This window comes from Phacochoerus africanus, chromosome X (genome assembly GCF_016906955.1).
Source record: "Phacochoerus africanus isolate WHEZ1 chromosome X, ROS_Pafr_v1, whole genome shotgun sequence".
NCBI classification, from domain to species: Eukaryota; Metazoa; Chordata; class Mammalia; order Artiodactyla; family Suidae; genus Phacochoerus; species Phacochoerus africanus.
Window position 1 is genome coordinate 95981787 of NC_062560.1, and position 26965 is coordinate 96008751.

The window sequence follows — 26965 nt, forward strand, 5'->3', positions numbered from 1 at the left end:
AGATTTCTGGAAAAGGCAGGATGGACTGGGAGTTTTGGGTTAATAGATGCAAACTATTACATTTGGAGTGGATAAGCAATGAGATCCTGCTGTATAGCACAGGGCATGATATCTAGTCACTTGTGATGGAACATGATGGGGGATAATGTGAGAAAAAGAATGTATATATATGACTGGATCACTTTGCTGTACAGTAGAAATTGACAGAACATTGTAAATCAACTATCATGGAAGAAATAAAAATCAAAATAAAAAAATTTAAAAAGAAAATAAAAATGGAAAAAAAAGATTTCTGGAAAGGTCTGAGAACCCAGACGCAGAAACCTTGGTGATCCAACTAGGGCACAGGACCATGTGAGAGCCAGGGTAACGAGATTGACATCAAATATATCATAGGATTATATAAAGGTTTATTATTGTATAATTTTTCCAGTGGGTAATGATCTTAATAGGATCATATTTGCTAGCAAAACAAAGTCAGAGTGAACAAAAAGAGGGTGTTTCATGCAAAAAAGGGGAGCCAAGATCTCTATTTTGTTTTAAGTAGTTCATAGCCAAGCAATTGAAATGTATATTCATTGCCATAAACTGAAAATTGTTAGGTATTACCAAGAGTCCTGGTTTAGGTCTAGAAGAATTTGAGTGATAAAAATTAAGCTCAGTTGGTTCTCAGGGTGTAAAGGAAAGTTATAAAAGGGTAATTCTCTCCATTATTCTCAAAAGCTGCGTGAGATAAGCCTGAACAAAGAAAATGACCCAAAGTCAGCTAGTGGTAGGTAAGAGATCTTTTAAAAAGGAATAACGAAAAGCAAACCAGAAATCAGGAAGCAGAATTCATGTTAAATAATGTCAAGAGTATTCCCTTTGCCGATCATGATTTTCATTTCATGTTCCATGCACATGCCAAATGATGTTTCATTTTAAAGTGCTTAGTTCATAGACATCAGAGTAAAGGGTTATATGATTGGGGAGGGGGTAAGGCTTGGGAGAGGAAATTGTGTCACATTCATGAAAATGATTATTGAGCCCCAGCTTCCTTCTTCTCTCAGTTATCCACACCCAAGGCAAATCAGACGGTGGCACTGGCTTCCAGAAGTAGAATACAACTGCTCAGTAGCTATTTAAAATGTGGGCATAGTCCCCGAGGATGGAGGAAGTTAATTTTTTTTACATGACTATCCTTGATCTTTTTAGCAAAGGACACATTATAAGGTCATCAACTATCTTCCGTTTTCCACATCTCTAGATAGGGATAAAGCAAGGTTGAATTTTGCGTATCTAGCCCTGCTGATGGCTGCTACATAGAGGCAGTTGGTGTGAAGTTAGGCCAAGTGCAGTGAAAAGTAGGGGACCATTATGTAGGCTATTTAGAGTTTCCCAAGCTCAGAGTTAGGAGAGGAGAAATTGGCTTAAGATCTGGATCTTCCAGTTTGGCGTTCTGGAATGAACATAGTGGATTTTCAACTTTTCTCCTGAAGACAACACATGAGAAAATGCACCTAAACTGCAGTATGGAGAAATTCAGGAGAACTAAAATATAAGCTCTAGCCCAATGACTGGCTAAGACCCATGGCCTTACAGCTGAGATTTCTGTCTTTGAGGCATAGGAGAAGGTGCTGTGGGAGAGCATGAATTCTTCCATGCTATCAATTTTAAAGAAGTATGACCCTACTATTTCTGGTGCCTCTAAATAGTCCGTTATGATTTCAGAAGCTGCAAACATATTTAAATTCAATCCCATTTGAGAATGCCTTTACTCTTTATACTGTATCACCTTTTGGGATAACGAGGTGGCTGTGTGATGATTGTAGACTCTGTGGAAATCATAATCTATCACTCATCCTAAAACTGGCAGGTTCAGAGGCTCTCTTCCTTCTGGTATCCTAACAATTGGTGAACTAGAGCTAGTTCTCCTTCTGTATAGCCTCCATCATCTTAGACATTTCTCTTCTTTACATTTTTTTTTCCAGATTGAAGAATTGTTGTTTTGGAAAACTCTGTCCCTAATATGGAAAGGAACAATTTCCTTCCAGGTAGTTTGAAGGAAGTAAACTGGGCAGTAATTGTAAACCTTGCACTGAATTCTTCAGGGAGGTTAGAGACCCTCTGTGTTTGGATGCTTGTAAGAGCAGAATAGATGCTTCCCTGTCTGAGATTGTTTAAGAATCTCTCCAGGGCACAGTTTCTCAACATTCAGATCCAGATAATTCTTTGTTGTATGTGTGTGGTTGTGGGGGAGCTGTCCTGTGCATTGTAGGATGTTTAGCAGCACCCCTGGTCTCTATCCACTAGATACCAGTCTCAGCTTTCCCTTCTCTGAGTTTTCACAACCAAAAGTATCTTTGGACACTTCCAAGTGTCCCTTGGGGGCAAAACTGCCCCAGTTGGGAAACCCTGCTCTAGAGTATGAGGCTTGTTTGGCAGTGGACATATTGGAGCAAGGAGAGGTAGAACTAGCTGGAATTAGTCATGCCAGTCTTAGGCTTGGCTTCTATCCAAAGCTACCTGAAGGTTGTGACACACACCCACCAGTCCAGTGGCCAACTAGGACAGATTCCATGCTCCTGGATTAGAAGAGTCAATATTATCAAAATGACTATACTACCCAAGGCAATCTACAGATTCAATGCAATCCCTATCAAATTACCAAGGACATTTTTCGCAGAACTCGAACAAAATATTTTAGTTTGTTTTGAAGCACAAAAGACCCAGAATATCCAAAGACATCCTGAAAAAGAAAAATGGAGCTGGAGGAATCAGGCTCCCTGACTTCAGACTATACTACAAAGCAACAGTCATTAAAACTGTATGGTACTGGCACAAAGACAGAAATATAGATCAGTGAAACAGGATAGAAAGCCCAGAATTAAACCACATATCTACAGTCAACTAATCTATGACAAAGGATGCGAGAATATACAATGGAGAAAAGACAGCCTGTTCAATAAGTGGTGCTGGGAAAACTGGACAGCCACATGTAAAAGAATGAAATTAGAACACTTCCAGAGTTCCCGTTGTGGCTCAGTGGTTAATGAATCCGACTAGGAATCATGAGGTTGCGGGCTTGATCCCTGGCCTTCCTCAGTGGGTTAAGGATCCGGCCTTGCTGTGAGCTGTAGTGTAGGTTGCAGACACAGCTCAGATCCCGTGTCGCTGTGGCTCTAGTGTAGGCCAGTGTCTACAGCTCCGATTAGACCCCTAGCCTGGGAACCTCCATATGCTGTGGGTGCGGCCCTAGAAAAGTAAAAAAAAAAAAACAAAAAACAAAAAACACTTCCTAACACCACACACAAAAATAAAGTCAAAATGGATTAAAGATCTAGATCTAAGACCAGATACTATAAAACTCTTAGAAGAAAACATAGGCCACTCTTTGACATAAACAACAGAAACATCTTCTCAGATCCACCTCTTAGAGTAATGACAATAAAAACAAAAATAAACAAATGGGACTTAATAACTTAAAAGTTTCTGCACAGCAAGGTGGTCAGGTGGAATGATAGTTTTCTGGCATCAGAAGCAACTCAGTGGATAAGAGAGAAGTTTCTCAATATGTGGGTGGAACACAGTATCTGGAGAGTGGGGATGTATACAGAGGTCTAGGAAGCAGGTGGTTGGTAGAGGTCTGGCAAATTGAATGGGGCTACTGGGAAGGAAAAAAGACAGGGAATCAGTTGCTGGAATGAGACCAGGGTAGCTCAACCATGGTACTCTTGACATTTTAGCCCACATGGTTTTTTGTTGTGGGGGACTATCCTGTTCACTGTACGATGTTTATCATTATTTCTGGTCTCTACCTACTTAATATAAGGAGTACCCCTTCCAGAAGTATAACAGCCAAAAATATCTCTAGATATTGCCAAATGGTCCCCCTGGACAAAATTGCCAGCAATTTAGAACCATTAAAGTAGAATGTAAAGTAGAGGCTTGGTGACATGTCAACAAGGCAAGAACTCAGGCATAGCCACCAAAATACCAGATTCAGAGGGAACCAGCAGCTTGGCTGATTGGATACTGAGGTGTTGAGCTGCTGGACTCCAATTCTAACAGTTCCCATGACTAGGAACAAGATTAATCCCAGAGCTTGTACTAGAGAGTCACCCCATAGGAATGCAGGATCTTCATCCAGGTGTCGTGGTAGTGAAGGGCTACAGTGGTAGGGAACTGGGTGGGTCATTATGGAGATGACCTTTCCATAGCATGGTGCTATTACTGTCTTATCTTCAGCCCCACTGAAAAGGAGTCAAGGCAAAGGCCTCTCATGGAAATAACACAGCTCGGTCCCTTGTTTATCATCAGAATGGAAACTCCCTGAGTTATGGATGTTCTAGGCAAACAGGAGACAAACCTGCAATGTCCATTCATGGCAGGAAACATGGGGGTTTTTTTGGCCACAACCATGGCATGTGGAAGTTCCTGGGGCAGGGATGGAATCCAAACCACACCTGTGGCAGCATTGGATCCTTAACCCACTGAGCGGGGCTGGGGATGGAACCCACACCTCAGCAGCAACCCAAGCTACTGCAGAGACAATGCTGAATCCTAAACCCACTACACCAAGTGGGAACTCCAGGAAACATGTTTTATTGGCTAGTACTGCTGTAGCCACCTTGGGGCAATTTTGTATTTAGGTTCTTTCTTCTTGTACTCTCCAGAATTTCTGAGTGGCTTCTCTCAGAAACACTCATGCAACAAGGAGCCCCTCACTCTGTAGCGAGGCTTGGCTAGTGTTGGGAAGCCTTTGAGAAAAGAAGCTTGAGCCTGGACAGTGTTAAAAAGCTTAAGTTCAATTAGCACAGATAAAGAGAAAGCCAAATACCATATGATATCACATATGTCTGGAATCTAATATGTGGCACAAATGAACCTTTCCACAGAAAAGAAACTCATGGACTTGGAGAACAGACTTGTGGTTACCAAGGGGGAGAGGGAGGGAGTGGGATGGACTGGGAGTCTGGGGTTAATAGATGCAAACTATTGCCTTTGCAATGGATAAGCAATGAGGTCCTGCTGTATAGCACAGGAACTATGTCTAGTCACTTGTGATGGAACATGATTGAAGATAATGTGAGAAAAATTATATGTGTGTGTGTGTGTGTGTGTGTGTGTGTGTGTGTGTGTGTATGACTGGGTCACTTTTGCTGTACAGTAGAAATGGACAGAACACTGTAAACCAAGTATAATGGAAAAAATAAAAATCATAAGAATTCAGGCAAAAAAAAAATTAGCACGACATCTCAGCAGGACTCTATTCTTTAGCAGAACAACAGGTACCATGACAGAATACATCATGATGAGCAGTTGATTTTTTGGTATTCAGTGGCCAGGATTAGAGTAAGGGGTCATAATAATAAATGGGTCATATTTTAAAAAATAAGTAACTTCTGGTAGATGGGAAAAGTAGCTTAAATCATTTTGTGATTGAACCTATGCCTATCATGTTGACATTGTCCACTGCCAGCAAGTTTTTTCCAAAGTCTTTGACAAATGAAGTTGACTAATATAATGTAGCGCATTTACTCAGATGTTTTTCCTCTATTACATTTTGAGAGAAAAAAATTAAGAAAAAATGCCTCCCCCCACCATAACGGTTTCCTCTTTCAGACCTTAGTTTTCATTGCATTGCTCTGAACTGGCAGCTGCATTGAAAAGAGTGCCTTCTCAAGTCGAATGCCTTTTGTTCGTGGCAGAAGAAACCAAGTGTTAAAGGAAAGGAGCAGGAAATTGGTTGCCTTTGCTTGGAGGTGGGAGAAGGGAGAGCTGCTTTGGGTTTCTAATCCTACTACTACTGCCTCTTGCCTCTCTTTCTCCCACTATGCTCCCAGGCTGAGTGTGGGCTGCTGTCTTCTCTAGAGAATGGTAAGCTAGGTGCTGATCATTGCAGATTTAGGAAAACATCAGCTGTCTTGTCCTTATCTCCCTGAAGTCAAACATGCCCCAAATCTGCAACTTGGAAAGGTAAAGATATTTGCAATGTAAGAATGACCTTTTAATCACTTGCAAAACATTTCCCTCTCTCTGAAAAGCACATGTAACCAGACACTATATAGCTTCAATGAAGTCTTTCATTCTGCAGCACCTTTTCAGAAATGCAGGCCAGGACTAATAGAAGGGAGGCCTCGGAAGGGACAGAGTTCCAAATGAAATTCACTACTGCTTAATTTTCTCTTTCATATTCAATCCAGACAGGATAAGAATCTCAACGAGTGATGAAAGGTTGCAGGAGTGGTAGTTATTGAGGCTTCCAGATACTTGGTTATTATACCCCCAATTTCTACAGGTGGAGGGAACAGCACCCAGCTCTTAGAGGGTTCCATAGATATGGAATTATTTGTCTATTATCGGAAAAGAGCAGCAAAGGTCATGAGGGCATGCAAGGAGGAAGCTTAGCTTCCAGCAAACTCTTCTTCATCTGTGGTTTCATAATACCATTTATTCACAAACTTGAGACTCCCTGGAGGCCCAAGACACACATTTGAGAATTTGGGGCACCTGACACTTACACAGAATTGTTTGGGGACTTCTTTCATACCTTGCTAAGGTTCTGTTCCATCAAAATAACATGGAGGTGTTGAACTCTTTCAGAGGCTAGAGGTCAATACACTTGGATTGGTTGCAGTGACAGCAGAATAGACTAGATTGCCACTACATTTCATTTAATCCTGATGATTCTATGATTAAGTGGACCACAGCCAAGCAGATATCCACCAGAACTCCAGAGGTTTAATTCTAGGGATACATCAATGGCATCACCACCTGTGTGGTTATTAGTGAACTTCCTGTGGTTTTTACAAATACTGGGGCTTTGTATTCTTGCCTCTCTACTAAGCGAATTATGTGTCAGGCCCTGTACCTATTTAATGGTGGGTTTATAAAGTAGTTTTAGAATCATTTCAAGACATTTTTTTTTGTCTTTTGTTGTTATTGTTGTTGTTGTTGTTGTTGCTATTTCTTGGGCCGCTCCCGCGGCATATGGAGGTTCCCAGGCTAGGGGTTGAATCGGAGCTGTAGCCACCGGCCTACGCCAGAGCCACAGCAATGCGGGATCCGAGCCGCGTCTGCAACCTACACCACAGCTCACGGCAACGCCGGATTGTTAACCCACTGAGCAAGGGCAGGGACCGAACCCGCAACCTCATGGTTCCTAGGCGGATTCGTCAACCACTGCGCCACAACGGGAACTCCCCCCCCCTTTTTTTTTCAAGACATTTTTCATTTCAATACAGCATTACTGTGAGATTATTTAGGATTATCCTTTGCTTTTCAATGCCAAGAGGCTAAACAATGAAGAGGTTGAATAATTTGCCTAAAGTTCCGTAACAGTTGAGGGATGGAGTCAACATGAGAACTCCACTCTTAGAACTTGTTCATCATATCATGCACCGCAACTGATACGCACATTGCAAAATTGTAAGGTTGGAAGAGACCTTGGAGATGACATAGTCCAGCCTTCTAATAGCAGTTCAACCCCTTTGGCAACACTCCTGCCCATTGGCTACTCTGCCTCTGCCCAAACATGGCCTGTGGAGATGTGCCATTTCAGTTCTCTCCACTGCTGAGATTATGGTTTTGAAACTGGGTGCCCACGTTTCCTTGTTTCCCATCAGACACTCCTCAACACTTTTGGGTTGCTCTCTCTAGTCTGAAACTCTTTATTGAGAATGCTTTTCTAGGAGTCCCCCAGTAGCCTAGCAGTTAAGAGTCTGGTGTTGTCACTACTGTGGCTTGGGTTACTATTGTGGCATGGATTCCATCTCTGGCCTGGTAACTTCCACATGCCATGGATGTGGCAAAAAAAAAGAGAGAGAAAGAGAGAAAGAAATGCTTTTCTAAGTAGTGATGTGGCAACCAGAAGGCTATGAAGATGTACTCATTCCTATTTCTTGACTCCATCTTTGGAGGCTGCAGTTAATTCAGTAGCCAATGAGCAGTGTCTAGGAGCTGCACATCCTAGAGCTGAATGGCCAGGAGACAGAAGTTGCCCAGATCGAGGCTCATGAAGCCTCACTGGAGGGCATGGCTCCAGAAAATCAAGTGGTGCTCCAGGCAAGCACATCTCTGGAGGCTCCCCTTGGCCAGTGTGGAGTAGAGACTTTGATTACTCTTGATTACTCAAGCTGGCCACATACTTGAAGGTAAAGTCCATTGTACCCTGACTTGCGCTGGGAAAGTGAGATGTCAGACTCTCAAAGTGGCCAAAAAGTATGAAAAAGAGGGGTAATGAAAGGAGGAAGAGATGATGATGGGCTCGATCAAGTGGCGGATGTAGTACAACTGTTGCTTCATCAACATTGTACCCACCTTTGGCAAGAAGAATGATGTCAATGCTAAATCTTAAATCCTTTGTGATATTGTTTATTTTCCTAATGAAGTCACTTGGTCTGTTCAAAAAAAAAAAAAAAAACTGCTTTCCTATCTTACAGTTCATTCCCTCTAGGTACAAGGGGGCTCCTCACTTATCTGACCAACTTATGGATGCGAGGCTCAAGGGTCTTTCAATCTGGTTCTAAAGAAGCAGCTCAGGATTGAGAATGCTAGTTCAGTGGTTTTTTTTTTTTTTAAATTTGCTTTTTAGGGCCACACCTGCAGCATATGGTGGTCCCCAGGCTAGGGGTCCAATCGGAGCTACAGCTGCTGGCCTACGCCACAGCTACAGCAACATCAGATCCAAGCCATGTCTGCCACCTGCACCACAGCTCACGGCAATGCCAGATCCCTAACCCACTGAGCGAGGCCAGGGATCGAACCTGTAACCTCATGGTTCCTCATCGGATTCGTTTCTGCTGTGCCATGATGGGAACTCCTAGTTTAGTGTTCTTATTAGATCATACTCTTATATCTGGCTGGGGGTTGGGTTCTCCCATCCTAAAGACCAAGGGGCATGGACATGATACTACCACCTCAACTGTTGATTAATTAATTAATGTTTATTAATTTATTAATTAACATACATTTACTAATTTTAATAATTAATGAATATATTGTTTATTACTGTTTACCTGAATTTATTAACTCAAGTAATGATTCAAGTAATCCTAATAAGTAATTTAAATGAAAAAAAAGCAGTGTTTATAACCAAAGGACGCTCTCTAGTTAAAGATAGTTTAGGTTATTTGAGTAGTTCCCTCCCGACCCAATAAGATCTATGGCATTTTCCCCCAATTTAAATTCCAGGATCTGGAGAACATTATCCATTCTAATCAGACAAGCAATACCCAGAAAAGCTTAGCACCGACAGCAAAATGTGCAAGCCCACCTTGTTTGGCTTCTTGGTTTATAAATTGGAACCAGCTAATTTAGAAATCATAGCAGCCTCTGATTAAAATGATGGAGACTTTAACACTGGAAGAAAGAAATCAGGTTCCCAAAAAAGAAGGCAGGAAAATAATGACACCAACACCAAGCCAGGGCTCACCACTGTGTACCTCCGCAGTAGTCTGACTGAAGTCTATTTGGCTAGCAAAAGCTGTGAATTATGATTGCATAATAACAACCAGAGACTGTTGGTTACAAACTAAACAGGTTGGCTTTTTAGATACAAATGTGTTTTGTTTTTGCAGGAAATATTTTAATGCTCTCCTGCTTTTACTAGAGTTTAATCGGGAGACAAAAATATTGTCACTTAGACACTCATGTGGCCTTCCTACCTGGGGTCTCTAAATCCCTGCCATCTAACAAAAGACTCTTGCTTCATGGGGTTGAAGTAAATCTTTTGGGGCACCTTGGATCAGAAATCTGCCTTGGCTTTTGTTTACAGCAAATATTAGCTCCTTAAAACAAAAAACATTTGGTTGAAAGAGGGTTTTCTTATCTTTGGAATGTCTTTCCTCTCTACTAAGAGTTGAAGTAGAGGAAATTATTTAGCCTATAAGATGCAAGATTTAGGTGAGATTCAAGGAATGCAGTTCAGAGTGGGTGACTATAGGATGTCATAGAATTCATTCTGACTGGCTTTCAAGACAGAAGAACTTAATTTTAATGTAGTGGAAGTGACAACTGAAAGTCAGAAGTTGGCCCGGCTATAAAAGTCACTCCATTGAGCCTGAGAAAATCACCTTCTCTGTGAGTCTCACTGTCACCATCTATAACATGGGGGAGGAGATGAACTAGATGCTCTTTCCAGGTCTGACATTCTATGAATTGTACTCATTCAAAACACCATTTATGTGTGACAACATGGCTGGACCTCGAGGGCATTATGCTAAGTGAAATAAGTCAGAAAACTGCAAGTACCACATGATCTCACTTATTAGAATCTGGGGAAAAAAATAAACCCAAACTCATAATACAGAGAATAGAATGGTAGTTGCCAAAGGTAGGGGAAGGGGGGTAAGGGAAATAAGTGAAGGAAGTCAAAGGGTACAAACTTTCAGGTATAAAATAAATAAGTTCTTGGGATGTGAATGTATAGCCTTGGGATTATTTAGTTAGTAATATTGTATTGAACACCTGAAAGCTGTTAAGAGAGTAGATCTTAAAAGTTTTCACCACAAGAAAAAACACAATTGTAACTATGTGTGGTGATGGATATTGACTAACTGTGGTGATCATTTCACAACATATACAAGTATCTTGTGCACCTGAAACTAATACGCTGTTATAAGTCAATTATGTCTCAAAAAGCATGGGGTACCTGCCATGTTCCAAAAGCTATTCTGAGGATTCAAAAGTGAACAAACTAGGGAAAGTCTCTAGAGAGGTGACATAGGCAATAAACCTATGTGTCAGGTGGTGCAAAGTGCGATGAAGAATCTTAAACAGGGCAAGGGGTAGGGAGCAATGGGGGAGGGAGGCACTGTTTTTCTCTTGAAAAAGAAAACCTGCCAGATAAGGCAGCATTGGAGCAGATATCTAAAGGAAGGAAGGGAGCGAGCCATGCAGCTACTCAGATGAGGAACACTGCAGGCAAAGACACAGAGGCTAGATGACTCCTGTAAGAGGTGAGTGTGGCTGGAGCAAGCGAGTGAGGGGAAAGTACAAGGAAGTGATAACAAAGAGCAGGAGGCCTGGTAGGCACTGGAAAAGGCTTTGGAGGGCTTTGAGCAGAGAGACATGTAATGACTATGTTTTAAAAGGGTGACTCAGGCTGCTGGGAAAAGACTAGATTATGTGGGGCTGAGAGGGTGAGCAGGGAGAACAGTTAGCGAGCTGCTACAATCATCCAGGTAAGAGGTAAGGGTGGCTTTGAGTAGGGTGAGTGGGTTGTGGTGGTGAGAAGTGGTCCGATTGTAGGGTGGCCTGGAATGATTCAAGATTTGAAGCCTCTTGTCAGGGACATCTCATGATTCCCTCTATTCTTTGTATTTATATATTTATATTTATGTTAGACATTGTATGTTTCTATTCATTTTAGACATTATGAGTCTATGATTGAAGTTTACATACCTCCAACACAGGAAAGCTTAATTTATCCTTTTTGCGAATTCCTCAAATTATGAGCCCTCCTCAAATCGAAGTAGGAAAAAATAACCCGAGTAACAGACCATTGAGGTTGTTGGAAGCCATCTAGAGACGGCTTCTCCTCTTAGCTTGTTAACGTTGCTCTCTTCTAAGGGTAAGTGACATTTTATTGACTGCTGCACAAGAAAGCACTAAAAGCCTCCACATTATCAAGAATCTTTCTGACCCATCAATCAGGGCTGCCTGATCATCCTACTTGACACTGATATTGGTCTACTCTCTGTGTCCCGAACACATTCTCCATCTCAATGATTATGACAGCTTGGCATCAGATAAAGTAAGAGTTTGGAAAATATCCTATGTATCAGATCAGTGTAGACGATCTGGGGAGCTTAGATCAGAGAGTTTATACAGACTTGTCATGTCACATTTCCTCCCTCTTATATGTTCCCTCCCTCCTAAAGAAATCTAGGAAAATGTTTTCCCATCTAATTTGATACTTGCCATATTTTCTGAAGAAACAACTCTGCTGCCAACAAAGCCAGGGCAAAGAATGGAGTACATGGATTCCTGCCATTGCCTTGGTGTTAGAACTCATTCCTCTGCTAAAAACCAGCCCTTCTTCCTGTTTCTGTCTTCTTTCTGCTTCTCTAACACAAAGTGTAGGTCCGTCTGGTTTTCTCCTGTGCCTTCAACCTGGTAAACTCTAGCCGAAACAGCCATATAGATTTTCCTTCTTTTCTTTGGAAGAAGATACTTAAGCACTAAACTGGAAACTTAGAATGATGAAGCATGGATATACTTTTCTCCAGGCTCTGTTGCATCAGAGATATGACGACATTTTGAGCATCACTAAAAACAACCCTATACTCTTAAGCAAAGGAAAGTTAAAAGATTTAGGAAACAAATTAGCTTTGCTTTTTGCTCCAGACTTGCTGTAAAACTCAGGGTAAATCATCTTTTTAAAATAAATCAGAGTGAACTTTTTTGTTTGTTTGTTTTTTTAGGGCCACACCTGTGGCATATGGAAGTTCCCGGGCCAGGGGTCGAATTGGAGCTGCAGCTGTAGGCCTATGCCACAGCCACAGCAATGTGGGATCCAAGCCACATCTGCAACCTACACCACAGCTCATGGCAACACCAGATCCTTAACCCACTGAGAAAAGCCACAGGGATCAAACCTGCATCCTCATGAATACTAGTCAGGTTTGTTACTGCTGAGACACAATGGGAACTCCAGGATGAACATTTTTGAGAATGAATACAGTGCTAATGACCTTAATACACGAACAATTTAGATAAAACAGAAAAAGATGAAGACTCTTGTAGGAAAGTGGTTTAAAATTAACAGTTGATTCATAAGAGAATAAAACAAATGTCTTACATATGAAAAAGATGTGAATGCTTATAATAAAAGAAATTCAAATGTAGAAATTCAAAATTAAATAATGCCCTGTGGTTCCATAATCTCATTACTAGGTAATTAGTTAACAGATGTAATTACACAAGTGTTAAAAGACACACATACAAGGATATTCATCACAGCATTGTTTAGAAAAGCAAAACCTGGAGTTCCCGTCGTGGCTCAGTGGTTAACGAATCTGACTAGGAACATGAGGTTGTGGGTTCAATCTCTGGCCTCACTCAGTGGGTTAAGGATCTGCCGTTGCTGTGAGCTCTGGTGTAGGTCGCAGATGAGGCTCGGATCCCACGTTGCTGTGGCTTTGGTGTAGGCCGGCAGCTCCGGCTCCGATTCGACCCCTAGCCTGGGAACCTCCATATGCCGTGGGAGTGGCCCTAGAAAAGATGAAAAGACAAAAAAAAAAATAGAAAAGCAAAACCCAAGACCTAAATATTCTTGAAATAATTTAAATGTTTGTTAACATAGGGCTGGTTAAATAAATAAGGCACGTTTGTGTGATATAATACTGTCATTAAAAAGAATACCATAAAGATAAATATTCTCACATGGAAAGATATCTGCAGTGTCTGGTTAAGGAAAAAGAAACAAGTTGCAGAACATTTGTGAAAAGAAGTCTTGGTGTGTGTGTGCATAGAAAATACCTAGGAGGACACACTTAGATTGTTCATAGTCATGACTTTTGAAAGTGGGAAATGGGATGTTTTCCTTCCCATGCTTTTATACTGTTTTTGTTTTTTTTTTAAGGGCCGCACCCACAGCCTATGGAAGTTCTGGGGCTAGGGGTTGAATTGGAGCTGCAGCTGCCAGCCTACACCACAGCCACAGCAATGCCAGATCCAAGCTGCGTCTGTGACCTATGCCAGAGCTCACAGCAACGCTGGGTCCTTAACCCACTGTGTGAAGCCAGGGATCGAATCCATATCCTCATGGATATTAGTCAGGTTCATAACCTGCTGAGCCACAACAGGAACTCCTATACTATTTTAATTCTTCTAGTATTACCTTTATAAACAAAACTCCAAAATAAAATGTCTGTGGAGAAGGTTGGTGGTGACCCAAGACCCTGATACTTGAATAATTTCATTCCTCAGTTTGCGAGTTAAGAACGTCAACATGACAAATAACCATCTTAAACCCTGGCTGTTGCAGTGGAGATGGAAGCCTCTCCCAGGCAGGACCACTGAAAGGTGGGCAGACAACAATCTGCCTGTTGTATGACAACAGGCTGGATGGAAGGATCTCTAGAGGTCATTATAAGCTCCAAAGTTCTATCCACTATTCTGATATGGATAATGGAGCTAATGGTGGTTACAGACATCAAATCACTCCAGGTTGCCCTTGAAGAGCAGAGGGGGATTTAGAAATGACACGCTCCAGTGTTCAAAGGGCGCTGTCACCCCACTTTCCTTGGGGGAGGAGGCAAAGATGGTAGACTCGCCGGAGATTTGCCATGGGACCAGCTTCTTTTCCTTCTCTAATTTGACTTCCTTTGGAAGGTTCTTTCAATGCCTTTTTCTTTGCTGGCTCACAGCCTCCTTTACTAATGGACAGGCAATAGCAATCTACTTAACAGCAAGGTGAACCAGGAAGATTTCCCTCATTCCAGCTCCTGATAATCATGTGCTGATTACCTTCCCTCTACCAAGAACTTTAGAGGGCTGACATACTTCTTAGAATAGAGACTAGCTGTTGGATTGGTGAATCCTGAATCCTGCCAGGTGTAACAACATGTGCATTTATCAGCAGGTCCTTGAATCCAGGGCGATCCTCACTAAGATGGATCTCCTGACACCAGAGACTTTCTGCTGAGATAAGAAATCACTTCCCCTGTCCTGTCTTGTCTGTCGGATTCACTATCCCTCCAAACCTAGGGCTGGATGTATTAGTGACAATTCTGCATAGTCTGAAGGATCCTCAGCCAGCCCTCTTTCCTCAAACTGTCAACTCTGTGCCTGTATTTTGAACTTTATAGGAAATAAGGACCAACTCTGGTCATTTGGGTGACATTACCAGCTACAGATGCTCCCGCATATACAGCACTTTCTTATCTCTCACAGCATATATATATATATATATATATATATATATATATATAGTCTTTTTGCCTTTTCTAGGGCCGCTTTCCACAGCACATGGGGGTTCCCAGGCTAGGGGTCCAATCAGAGCTGTAGCCGCCGACCTATCCCAGAGCCACAGCAACACCAGATCCGAGCCGCATCTGCAACCTACAACCACAGCTCACAGCAATGCCGGATCCTCAACCCACTGAGCAAGGCCAGGGATCGAACCCGCAACCTCATGGTTCCTAGCTGGATTCGTTAACCACTGCACCACCACAGGAACTCCATATTTTGACTCATTGTTTATATTTGCCTCCTCACTTCAAGTAAGTTATTCAAAGGGACTTGGTAAACAGCTGGGTGTGGGTGGCTGAAAGAGACAGTGAAGATGAAGACATCTGCAAAGGTATAAACCTCAATAATTGAAAGGATAAATGGGAGGGTAAAGGTGCCATCACTGAGAAAGGGTACAAACGAGGCCGTAGGGCAACATGAGGCTGGCACAGGGAATAAGAACCCAGATGCTGCTGCCAGACTGCCTGGGTTTGAGTCCCAGTTTTTCCTCTTACTAGCCATATGAGCTTGGGAAAGTCATTTAAGCTCTTTGTGCTTTGACGTCCCCATTTATAAGAATGCATAATAGCACTATCATGCATTGCAGGATGGTTGTGAGCATCATATAAGGTAATGTATGTTATGTACTTAGAATGGTGCCTGGCACATAGTATGTGCTAAATTAGTGTTTTTTTAATGATTTTTATTTTTTTCCATTATAGCTGGTTTATAGTGTTCTGTTTATTTTTTTATTATTTGACATATGGAATTTAAATGTTTGAGGTACATTTAACACATATTCTGAAATTTGGATGATAGATTATGGATCTCATGATAGATATTGGGCTACAAAGAGAAAGTAACAGAACTCTGGACAGCATCGATATTGAAGGGAGAAAAAGATAAAGATTTTGTAAAAGAGACTAAGAGACAGTAGCCAGAGAGGGAGGAGGTATCAGTTAGGCATGATATCATGGTAACCAAGAGAACTGTCAATCCATGTGAATAAAATGGGACACAGACATTGGCCCTGTAAGGATGGTGAGGGGTTGGAAGAGAGGAAGGAGAGAGTGTCGTTTGGGGAAGAAGATAGATAAAAGGAGAGAGAGTCAAAGATCAATGTGGCTAGTTCCTCACAAATATTTGCTGAGGGGCAGCCCTGTCCAAAAGACCCCTGGCTGATCAGTGGGTCCAGCTTCTTTCTTAATCCCACTTCAGTCCTCCCTGCCCTAACTTCCAATTGGAGGACCAGCAACAACCAGCTGATGTAGTGGAGATGGTTCACCAAGATCCTAACTAGGGAGCAGCTCAGTCAGTGGCCATAGACTCATCCTTTTTACTACAACTAGGATCAGAGGATGAAGAGGGAAGTCACTCAAGAACTACGGTTTTTGATAAGACTCAGGGCCCACCTGGCCCAGTGTCCTGAATCTGAGTGAGTTAACTGGGGCCTTCCTCTGTGAGGTTAACCTCATGAGGGTCACAAGAGTCCGAGACACTGCTTTCATCACCAACCCTTTACTCCAACTCCCACTGCGAACAGGCTGCCACCATTCCCAGTACCTGTGTCACGTTCACTTCCTTCTGTCAAGTGTGCCATCCCCTTCTTTCTTCCTTTCCAGCTCAGAACCTATTTCTTTTCTGAAATGTTCCTCCCTTGAAACCTCTTTGTCTACTTGTATCCAGAGTAGGCCTTCTATATTGCTTGCATCGCACCCTCTGGATAATGTAACATGCATTCCCTTGCAGTGTTCAGTTTCCATCCCATGTTTGTGGTTGGCATCTGGAAAGGAACCAGTCCAAGGTAGTGGTGGGTGTTCTAGAATAGGACAGCTGGGAGGAGCGATGGAAGGAGGGGGCTGAGTTTTGCACTGGTATTTCACACTTGAACTGAGTTGGTGACAAGAACTCAAAGTTGAAAAACACCACTAACAATGAGCAGCCTGGGGTGAAAAGGAGATCAAGATGGCTGTCCTCTAGATAACTGTGCGTGTGAGATGAAGGAAGGGGTGCTATTATATATGGATGAGACACACCTGCTCAGGGAGAGAGGGGAGCAGGAAACTGGCTAACTGGATATGTGTATGTGGGTTAAGGCTATATACAACCATGAACATGAGCCTACAGAAAGGAAGCTCTGAGATGGTGGTAACCCTGAAAGGGGGAGGGGGTAAGGTGTCAGTCATGGCTTAAAAACCTCATGTAGTTTTATTTAGTGACTTGCTTCTGAGATTATTTCATAGTCTCATCCATATGAAGTATTATGCAGCTGCTCCCTTGGTCGGTTTGAGACCAAGTTTAATTAATTACAGTTTTCTTTCCAAAAGGCCAACATCACCATCTTAAGTCTTTTGTGTCCCTTGGAACACAGAAGGCCAGGCCCACTGAGAGGGGGGGACTTGGACAGCATGTGCTTGTCTGCTCTCCCCATGACACTATAAATTTCTCGAGGGCACTCACTGTATCTTTCGATTTTATCATGAGGCATATGATTAGTACTCAAAAACACTTAGAAAATTGAATAGAACTAAAGAGAACGAATCATTTGCTGGAATTCTGTCATGAATGAGTTGTTTTAGATAGACACCACTTGTAGCTGCTTTATTTTCAGCTGTGTTGTCAATGTTACTGCTTCTGATGATTCCTTGGAGGCAGAGTTGGGGGTGGGTAGTAGAAATAGTGGCCTGGGAGACAGGAAGCCTTTGTGCCGGTTTGGGCCCAGCTAGGTGAGGCTGAAAGTGTCGTTTCAGACCAAGGATCTCTAAAGTTTGTGATTCTGCTCTGTGAGTGAGGTAGGCCGTGTCTACTGAAAGTCAGCACCGATACATGAGAGGAGAGAATTTACTTCAACAGTTTGGCTAATATGATGCCAGGCAGTCATTCTGACCTTTTCTTCCAATGACGTAGCTGAATTATTTTGCGGACTTGATTGACACAGCCCATGTTTTTGGCCCAGAACTTTGACTTTGGAATGAGAATCATAGATTTAAAGCTGTTACTCAGATTATTATAGAGATAAATACCTACTGTTATACCAGGCAATTCAGTTAAGAAAGAGTTAAAATATTTTGTATGAATTCTAATGATGAATATCATCATTGAATGCTAGGTGCCACACATTGTGTCAGATGTTAAAAATGATCCATATTTAAATCTCATAATAACTTATGATGTAGGTAGCTTAACCCTATTATACAGATAAGGAAATGAAGGCTCAGTCAGGGTGAACAGCTTTCCCAAGATCATGCAATCTGAACTTTTAGATCCTATGTGTTAGTAGGTGCTTAATACATATTTAAAAATGAGTAAATGAGATTAGCCCACCGGAGATAATCGGCATGGCTCCAACTAGTAGGAGCAGGTGTAGTATTAGCTCCCATGTACTGAGTATTCACATGTGTTCTAAGTAATATACATGGATTATTTCATTTAATTTTTACTATAACTCTATGAAGTAGGCTCTGTTATTGCTCCCAGTTACAGATGAAGAAACTGAGGTTTGGAGAGAGATTAAATGACTTGTCCAAGGAAGCCCATCTACTAAAACTACTAAGACTCTAAAGCCTCTGTTCTTTCTACGACTCCAGACTGCCTATAAATAGCAGGGTGACTTTTGCCTTTCTCTCCTTTACTTTATGCTCTCATAGTGAGTGTTTGAGATGGATAGACCCATTAGGCCCTTCTCTGTGCATCAGCCACCTTTTCCTAGGTCTCCAGTGTCCCCCTCTACACTGCGCGAACTCTCCCTGAGACCAGGGGTCAGATAGGGGAAGAGGTAAATGGAGTTCCTTGTTGCTGATTTTCTACAATCTCAACACAAACACTTATCAGTGTTGTTGAGACTTAATCTTGCTAGCTCATCTGTGAGACCAATTTTAATTTGGAGCCATCTGCCACAGACAAATGAGTAATTATGGCAGAACCCAGAGGGGCGGGCCATGGGGAGAAGGTTGGCTTAGCCTCTTTCCGCCTGCCTGCATTGACGCAAGTGACCAAGAAAGAAAATTACTCGGGTGGGCTGTTGATGCCAAGGCCAGCAGCTCTACCTCCCTGTTGCTCAAATCCTTAGAGTCCTGTGAATGAGGAGGGATGACTTTGAGGTCATGCTGCCTGCCTGGCACCAGAAGGGAGACCATTGTCATCAAGGCTAGGCAGAAGGAGGTAATCTGTGAACTGGGCCAGCTCACTCACCAGCCTCTTTCACTGTCCTGGCGGTGCCTCATGGTGAGTGCCACTTGCCAGCTGGTCCCTCTACACATTATGACAGGCTAAGTCAAATCAATGGCATGAAGCTGAAAATAATCGTCATTCACTTCTGTCTGATATTACATTTTTGCAAGACTTTAACATATCTTTATCTTATATGTGAAGAAATAAGGTCCCTATATTAGGTAGGGGTGGGTATTGTTAGCTTCATTTTATGGATGAGGAAATTGGGCTATAGGGTGATTCTATAACTGGACGTGTGTAAAAGACCAAGGTTGCCCAGTTAGCTACAAGCTGGCCAGTACCTCAAACTCTGAATTAGTCTGTCATTCTGTTTTCTAGACCAGTGGTTTTACAGTTATACTTGCTTCTCAGGGCCAAGGAGGTGTGTGTGCATGTGTGTGAGTGTGTATGTGTGTGTGAACAAATGGAGCTTTGGGATCTGACCTGCCCTTAAACTTGGGCAGCTCCGCTTGGATCTGTTTGTCTTAATTCTGGGCAGGATTTCATTTAATGAAAGGCTCTGATACTGAAATTGTTTCAAAACCACTTGCCTAGACTAGTATTTCCCATAGAGAGTACAGTAGGTTGAATGTATCCCCTCAAAAGATATGTTCAAGTCTTAAGACCCAGTACCTGTGAATGTGACCTTATTTGGAAAAAGGGTCTTTGCAGATGTAATCAAGTTAAAATAAGGTAGTCCTGGATTAGGGTGGGCCCTGTCTCAAATGACTGGTGTTTTCATAAGAGAGAGGAGAGATACAGATGTGGACAGAGCCACACAGAAGAAAGACACAGAGGTGAACTCCATGTAATGACAGAGGCAGCGATTGGAGTGTCACAGCTACAAGCCAAGGCATAGAACAGATCCTCTCTTAGAGCCTCCAGAAGGAACCAGGCCTTCCAAAACCTGCATTTTGGACATCTAGCCTTTTGAACCATGAGAGAATACATTCCTTTTATTTTAAGCCACCCAGTTTGTGTTAATTTGTTATGGAAGCCCTAGGAAACCAATAGAGGCCCAGAGACCTCTTACCTGGAAATGGGTGGAGGTAGGTTTATTAGAATGCTGATTCCAGGCCCAAAGCCCAAGACTGTGATTCTGTAGCTATGCAGCGAGGGTCAGAAATCTGCATTTGGACAAGTTCTCCATGTGCAGAAAGCTTGATCTTTGAGCCGGTTTTGACCCTAGACAGATGTAAGACTCCTCTCTGCATGGTAGCTGGATTTGCTCTCCCTGCTGACCATGCTCCTCTAGTGGTCCCAAGAATCCATGGGCCCAAGGGAGTAGTTTGATGGATAAGAAATAGGCTGATATTAAACCTCCTGTAGTCCAAAAATTTTGAATTCTGAGAATCATTTGAGAGTGTTTACCCTGAGGAACCACAAATCCCCAAGGTCACCAAAATCTATCCCTAAGGAAATAGGCTGCAGTGGTTAGTAGCAAGAAGACCACAGAATAACACACATGCACACATATGCATGCATGCATGTGCGTGTGTGTGCACATGCGCACACACACACACACATGGTCTACTTGTCTGGTGTAGTAAATACTATCTGATAGAGCATCACCATTTTTACTCTGATTTGGTCCCTATTAAAAATGCACGTCTCCAAGTGAATGCTGACCCTTGGAGCCAGTGTCAGCCATTTGCGCCCAGCCTCCAGTCTTTTTCTGAGAGTGGCCTTAACAGGCTAGCAGAGGGAGAAGAGCATGGTGGGCTAGGGTGAGGGTGGAGCAGAGGAGGTCTTGCTGCCAGTCGGAAGCCAAACTCCCTGCTCAGTAAAGCCATGGAGGGGACTATTTTATCCATTCAAGATTTATAGAGGACAGCTGTGCCCAATCCTTTGGCGAGATGGGGGAGGGCCTCCATGAAAAAAGACAGGTGTCTGGAGTCTACGTGTGGGAAGAGTGCCTTCCTGTGAGTAGCTTGCCCAGCTCTGGGACCCAGGGTCCTTCAGGAGTCCTGTGTTTGCTCATGTCCCTGACTGCTCCCAGGTAAACAAATCCTGTTTCTCTCTCCCAGAAAGGCAGAGCTCCAGCACTGTAGCAGCCTGTTGTTATAGTTACTGATAGGTGACTTATCACCGCAATTGTCAGATCAGGGGAAGAAAATGAAATTTAGTAGTGGCAGGTGGTGGGGGTTGGAAGAGAAAGGAGAAAGCGAAGAGGAGGCTGCTAAAGAGACTTGGCAATGGAGCTGATGGCTTTGTGGCTTTGTACATGTGATATTATATTTGAGTGTGGACCAAGGAGGTCTTATGTTGACCATGTGTCTTCATGACAGGATCAAGGATCTTGATACAGACAGCTGGTCCCAGATAGCTTCACCCGGGTTCTATTTGCCTGGCATTCCACCGTTAGTGGCACATTCCTGTGAATTAAACACTGCTTTTGTCCAGGGGAGGTCCTGCCACAGATTGTACATCAAAGGGAGTTTACCTGGTGTCTTTTGCCTCAGGGTTTGACAGAGCCATGGGGAAAGATGGGGCCACCAAATAAGGGCTTGTCCTACTTTCAAAGCTCAGGTAGGGCTGCTGTTGCTCGGCCCCTCTTTGGAAACCCTTTTGTGCTCTCCCCTCTTTCAAATCAGTTATGAAGCTAAATGGGATTGAATATAAAAGTCCAAGATGTCTTGTTCCATCGGCCAGCTATGTGCTTTTCTGGGGAATACCCTTAACTCCTTCATGTTCATTGGCAAGTATTTCTCTATCACCCATTATATATGAGGCACAGGGTTAGGTGCTCATGGGGGAGGCACAGAAACAGTTGGCCATTAGATTATGCCTCACATTTAAGAAACAATCTAGTTACAGAGATTAGACATTTACACAAGCAAGGCTGACCAACAGTACATGGTCGTGTGCCATTGGTGTCAAGTGAAAGGTAGAGCCAATGGCTGCATAATCCCAGAGATGGGCAGGATCATCATGGAGCAGAGTAGCTGTGTAAGCCTTAGCCGACATTAGCACATCGAATCACTCAGATCCTTAGCAGGGCTCTAGGGAAAAGGGCCCCAGAATAAATCAGTCATGATGGGGGTGGTGACTAGTTAGGGAACATGCTCACACCGCTCTGCTTTGCTCTGTATCCCCATCCTATAGGCCTGCCCTTTCCAGGGCCCCTCTGTCCTCCATTGACCTACCCTGTCTCAGAACGCCCCTGTGCTGGGACTTCTAAGACCTAACTCAGCCTGCCAGGGGAGCAGTATATATAGCCCTGTGGTTCAGAGGGTGGATTTAGGAGCTGGGCTGCTGGGGTTTGAATCCTGGCTCTGATTATTTACTGTGATCTCCAACAACTGACTTAACCATCCTGTGACTCAATTTGTCCATGGGTAGAATGGGGGCAGTAATGATAGTATCTGCCTAACCCAGCAGCTGGGAGGGTTAAATCATGTACGATGCTTTGCACATTTGAATGAACGCATACTGTTCATTCAGAAAACAAATATTTATTGAGCAGCTGTGATATTGCAGCCACTTTCCCAGTGCTGGGAGATAGCAGCGAAAAAGAGATAAGGTCCCTTCTCTCTTGGCACTGTGTTAAATGCTGATTCAGGCCCTTTGCCCAAGAAACCTTTAATCGAGTATCTTCCTTTCTGCTCTATCAATTCCAATTCCTAGTGTGCGAGTTATCAGTTAACTTATTTTCATTCCTTTTTGTTTAACTAGGCAAGTATTAAAGCCATGAATTCCCTTTAAACCCAGCTTTGGTCACGTCCCATAAGGTTTGCGTGTTGAGTGTTTTCCTTATCGGTATTTTCTAAGCACTTTGCAATATTGGTTTTGATTTGTACTATTTCTACTTTTTAATATATTGTGGTATTCTGTGTTGGATGACTCTGTAATTTTTGTTTGTTTGTTTCTATTACCTGCCCCTACTATGCTACAAAGGAAGAGAGAGAGTGAAGAGACCTGTCTGACTTGAGGGGTTTAGAATGGACTAGGGGGAGACAGGCCTAGAAAAGACCATCAGCAAAGGCTGTTGAGTGTTAGGCTTCATGGTCTGGTTTCTCTTCTAATGAGGAGACACTGGAGTCACTGAGAGGATGGACAGGAATGACAGGATTGTTATGCTATGTGGGGAAGAACAAGCCAGTGCCACTGTTCAGGATGGCTTGAGAGAAAGAAAGAAACTAGAGGTGGGTAGTCCAGACAGACGTTTTCATGTTGACCCAGGACAGGGATTCTCAAACCTGAGTGGGCATCAGAGTCCCCTGGAGGGCTTGCTAAGATACAGCCTGCGGGGTCCACCCCCAGACTATCTGATCAGTCGGTCTTTGGTGAGGCCTGAGACTTCTGCATCTGCATTTTCTGACAAATCCCCCTGGCGATGCTAATGCTGCAGATCTAGGAACCATACTTTGAGAAGCACTCGTCTAGGGGAGCAATGATGAGAACTAGAGGCCCAGTGGTGGGAGCTAGGCTAGAGAGCAAAGACTCTATTTAAAAGATTTTGGGAAGGAAGAACTCACAGCGCTTGGGCATCGAACGTGGAGACAAGGGAGAGGAAGAACTCAAAGATGATTCCAGAATATTAAACCTAGGTGCCTTGGAGGATAGGAGAATCACAGAGGCCAAACTCCCCAATATCTAGGGTTAGAAGGCAGTCGCATGAGCAGAACTGGAGCGATATGTAAGGCCCTGTTTCCATCTGCATCTGCACCTTGGCCCTCCAGTCCTTCAGGAGGGAGTGGGTGAAAAGGAGAAAGCTCAGCTCTGTGTTAGGTTTCTCCTTCTCTAGAATGCAACCTTTGAGTAGAGGAAGGAAATGAAGATATAGAGTGGGGGGTGGGGTAAGGAGGGTCGAAGGAGCTTGAACATTCTGGAAAAGGAGAGCACACTTTGAGGTTAAATATTGAATTTCTCTAAGCAAATCCTAATAAGGAAAAGCAAATGAGTAAAACACTGCAGGCCAAGCAGGGTAGCTGGAGGATACCCCCGAGATCACCAATGCTACTTTTGAGAGCAGAGGGTTGCCGTGACAGGGCTTTGCAACTCCAGCCTTCCTAAGCTTGCTTAGTTTCAAGGCTCCTGACCCCAGTGCTCTGTTGTCCCTGGCTGCTCCCCTGGCTGTAGGGACTTCTCACCTGCTTCTCTCCACTGGGCCTCCTGTAACTGAGCAGAAGCTCCACAGCGCCCACGACTTCCTTGCGGATGGCATAGAGCAGTGCATCGCCCACATACACGCTGTGGTTCAGCAGTAGCTCCATGATCTCCAAGTTCTCATTCTCAATGGCGATGAGCAGGGCGCTCCGGCCCAGTGGATCCATGCAGTTGATGTTGACATTGTAATAGATCTCGGCCTCCTGGAGGGCCTGCTTCACAGTGGCGTAGTCCCCCTTTTCCACAGCATTGAGGAAGGCCTTTTCCTCTGCAGAGAGCTCCGTCTCAGCCCTCACAATTTGCAGGGGGATGCGGTCTCTGTATGGTGAGTAGTTGACCTTTTTGTAGTACAGTTGGGCCATGGTTCATAGCAGTTTAGAAACCTGAATGAAGAGAGAGGAAGACCAAGGATATTCTTAGATACCAGAAGGTCTCAAGTGGCCAGTTATGGGGCAGCCTTGTTACGGACTTGGAGAATCCTAAGCTATCTTCAAGCCACAGTCTTTCTCCTCTTGCAAAGGGGTAGAGCAGAAAAAGCCCAGGCTTTGGGGTCAGAAAGACCTGGGTTCAAATCCTGGCTTTATGAGCTCTGTGACCTTAGACAAGTTACTCAAGCTCACTGTACTTCAGTTATTAAGCTTCTCAATATTAGGGACATTAATGGAGTCATGGTTTAGTGAGTGCTTACTGGATAACAGGCACTGTGCTGAAGATGAATTCCTACTTCATAATACTATTGTGAGTATTACATGAGATAATGACTGATCAAAGCAACTGGCAAAGAGCAAAAACCTCCAGAGACATGGCACCAGTTAGTTTCATTCTTCCCTTCTATAGCCTGAAAATATTCACGGTTAATACTTCTGATTGATGATACAAAGCTGGACCTCATCTTTGGCCAATTTCCTTTGGACCCGGGGCCTGTGCTAATTTGTAGGATTTCATTTGCTGCTGCCCCACATGCAGGTTCTGGATTGAAATCCTGCTTCAGTGCTAACGGGAACCCTCTTCTTCCTGCTGAACACTGGGGCAGGGGTATTGACTCCTCCAGACTACAGCCATGTACCTCCACCCACTCACAACTTTTTCCTCCACCATCCCCAAACTGTGGAGCTGACAGATCCGAGAATCCTCTTGATTCAGTCCTGAGACGTGAATGGTCTGTTTTACATGCACCACATCTAAAGCCGGATATTAATAGAAGTGATTTCAAAGCAAAACTTATTGTTGAGTTCCTACAGTATGTTTAACTTTCTCTGCAAGACCAAGAATAAAAGACAGCCTTTGCCTTTCATGGCAGAGGATGAATCACATTACAGAGCTTTTGTGTTGTAGTTTACAGATTAAATTCATACACATTCCTCATGGAGCCTCAGTAGTAGCCCTATGCCATAGGAATGGTTATCCTCCTAGGGGAAGACGATGAGGCTCAGACCCATTAGGTGACTGCTTCCCCATTCCCTATCATCCCTGGGACCTCCAGGACCCTCTGGAGGCTGAGTTGGGATGAACCCATTGAAGTGTCTTTCATTATCGAACTGTTTTGCCAGCAAAAAGAAATGGAAATGTGATAAAGGGCCTCTTGTCTCATCTCCTGGATGTAAGAGATGATGAAGACATGTGGCTTCCACAAACATTTGCCTTACTCTTCCAGGTAATTACATCTCTGCTCTGGCAGAGTGAGGAGCATATATTATACCAAGTGGTATTTGCAATTCATGTGCTCGTGATCTTCTGGGAAGTTAGTATTTGAAGGTTAGTGCTGCCTCGTGCCCTGAACAGGCCCAAATGACAAATTTCTCTCTGCATCCAAATCTCAGGAGAGCTGAGGGCTGCTTGGCTGTCTTGAGAGACACTGCTGCTTCTTTCAAGTAACTCAGCGGTGACTAAAGCAAAGCGGCATTTAGAGGAAGTATTTGTTACTAAACAGCAAACGACTTTAATAATACTAATTGTAGAAGGTCTCCCTGCCTCCCTGTCTCCATTATAAAGAAAAAAAGGGAGGAGAGAAGAAGAGACAGTGTGATTTCCTGCAAAGAGACTCAACGGCCCAATTCAGTTTACATTTATTTAATTAATCAATACAAATGCAATGGAAGCCTTCCATGTGCCTAGCCCTATGCTTGTCACATCTGGAACAGAAGGAAAGGTCCCTGCCTTCATTACCTTTCACCTGCACTATTCCACACCCTTATAACGACTCATCTTGACTCCATCCTGTCCCCTTCCAGATTGTCTTCCATGCCACCCCCAAGTTAGCCAGTGCCACACAAATCTGATCTTATCTCTCTCTCCTTGGTTACTTTCCTGCTGCTCTTCTGATAAAAATCAACCCTCCTTTCTGAGAGCTACTAGATTTGGGCCTGTGTCTACTTGACTTATGTCATCTTAAGCCTCTCTCACCCTCATCCAGTATTCTTTAGCCGTGTGGAGCTTCTTTTGATTTCTTCCAATGTGCCAAGCTTTCACCCATCTTAAGACGTTTGATCACCTGGAACATTCTTCTCCAGCTCTTTTCATCTTTCAAGCCTCAACAAAATGTCACCTCTACAGAGAAGCCCTCACTAACCACCCTCTATAAAGTAGTTCCTTCATATTCATCTCTCCATTGTATCCTTTTCTCTTCCTTTCTAATGTTCATCAGAATTTCTAGTTATGGAGTTCCTGCTGTGGTGCAGTGGGTTAATGATCTGGCTAGTCTGTGTGGAGG

At 43.3% G+C, this 26965-nt stretch overlaps 1 protein-coding gene across 1 annotated transcript in view; it reads right to left on the bottom strand.

Annotated features, from left to right (window-relative positions):
* TRPC5 (transient receptor potential cation channel subfamily C member 5) overlaps nt 1-24642 on the bottom strand; it is a 140303-nt gene extending 115661 nt beyond the window's left edge. Inside the window, exon 1 of the mRNA XM_047764922.1 lies at nt 24240-24642. Coding sequence (XP_047620878.1) covers nt 24240-24617 — 378 coding nt within the window. The 5' untranslated portion in view covers nt 24618-24642. The remainder of the gene's footprint in view (nt 1-24239) is intronic.
* Between the last annotated feature and the right edge of the window lie 2323 nt (nt 24643-26965).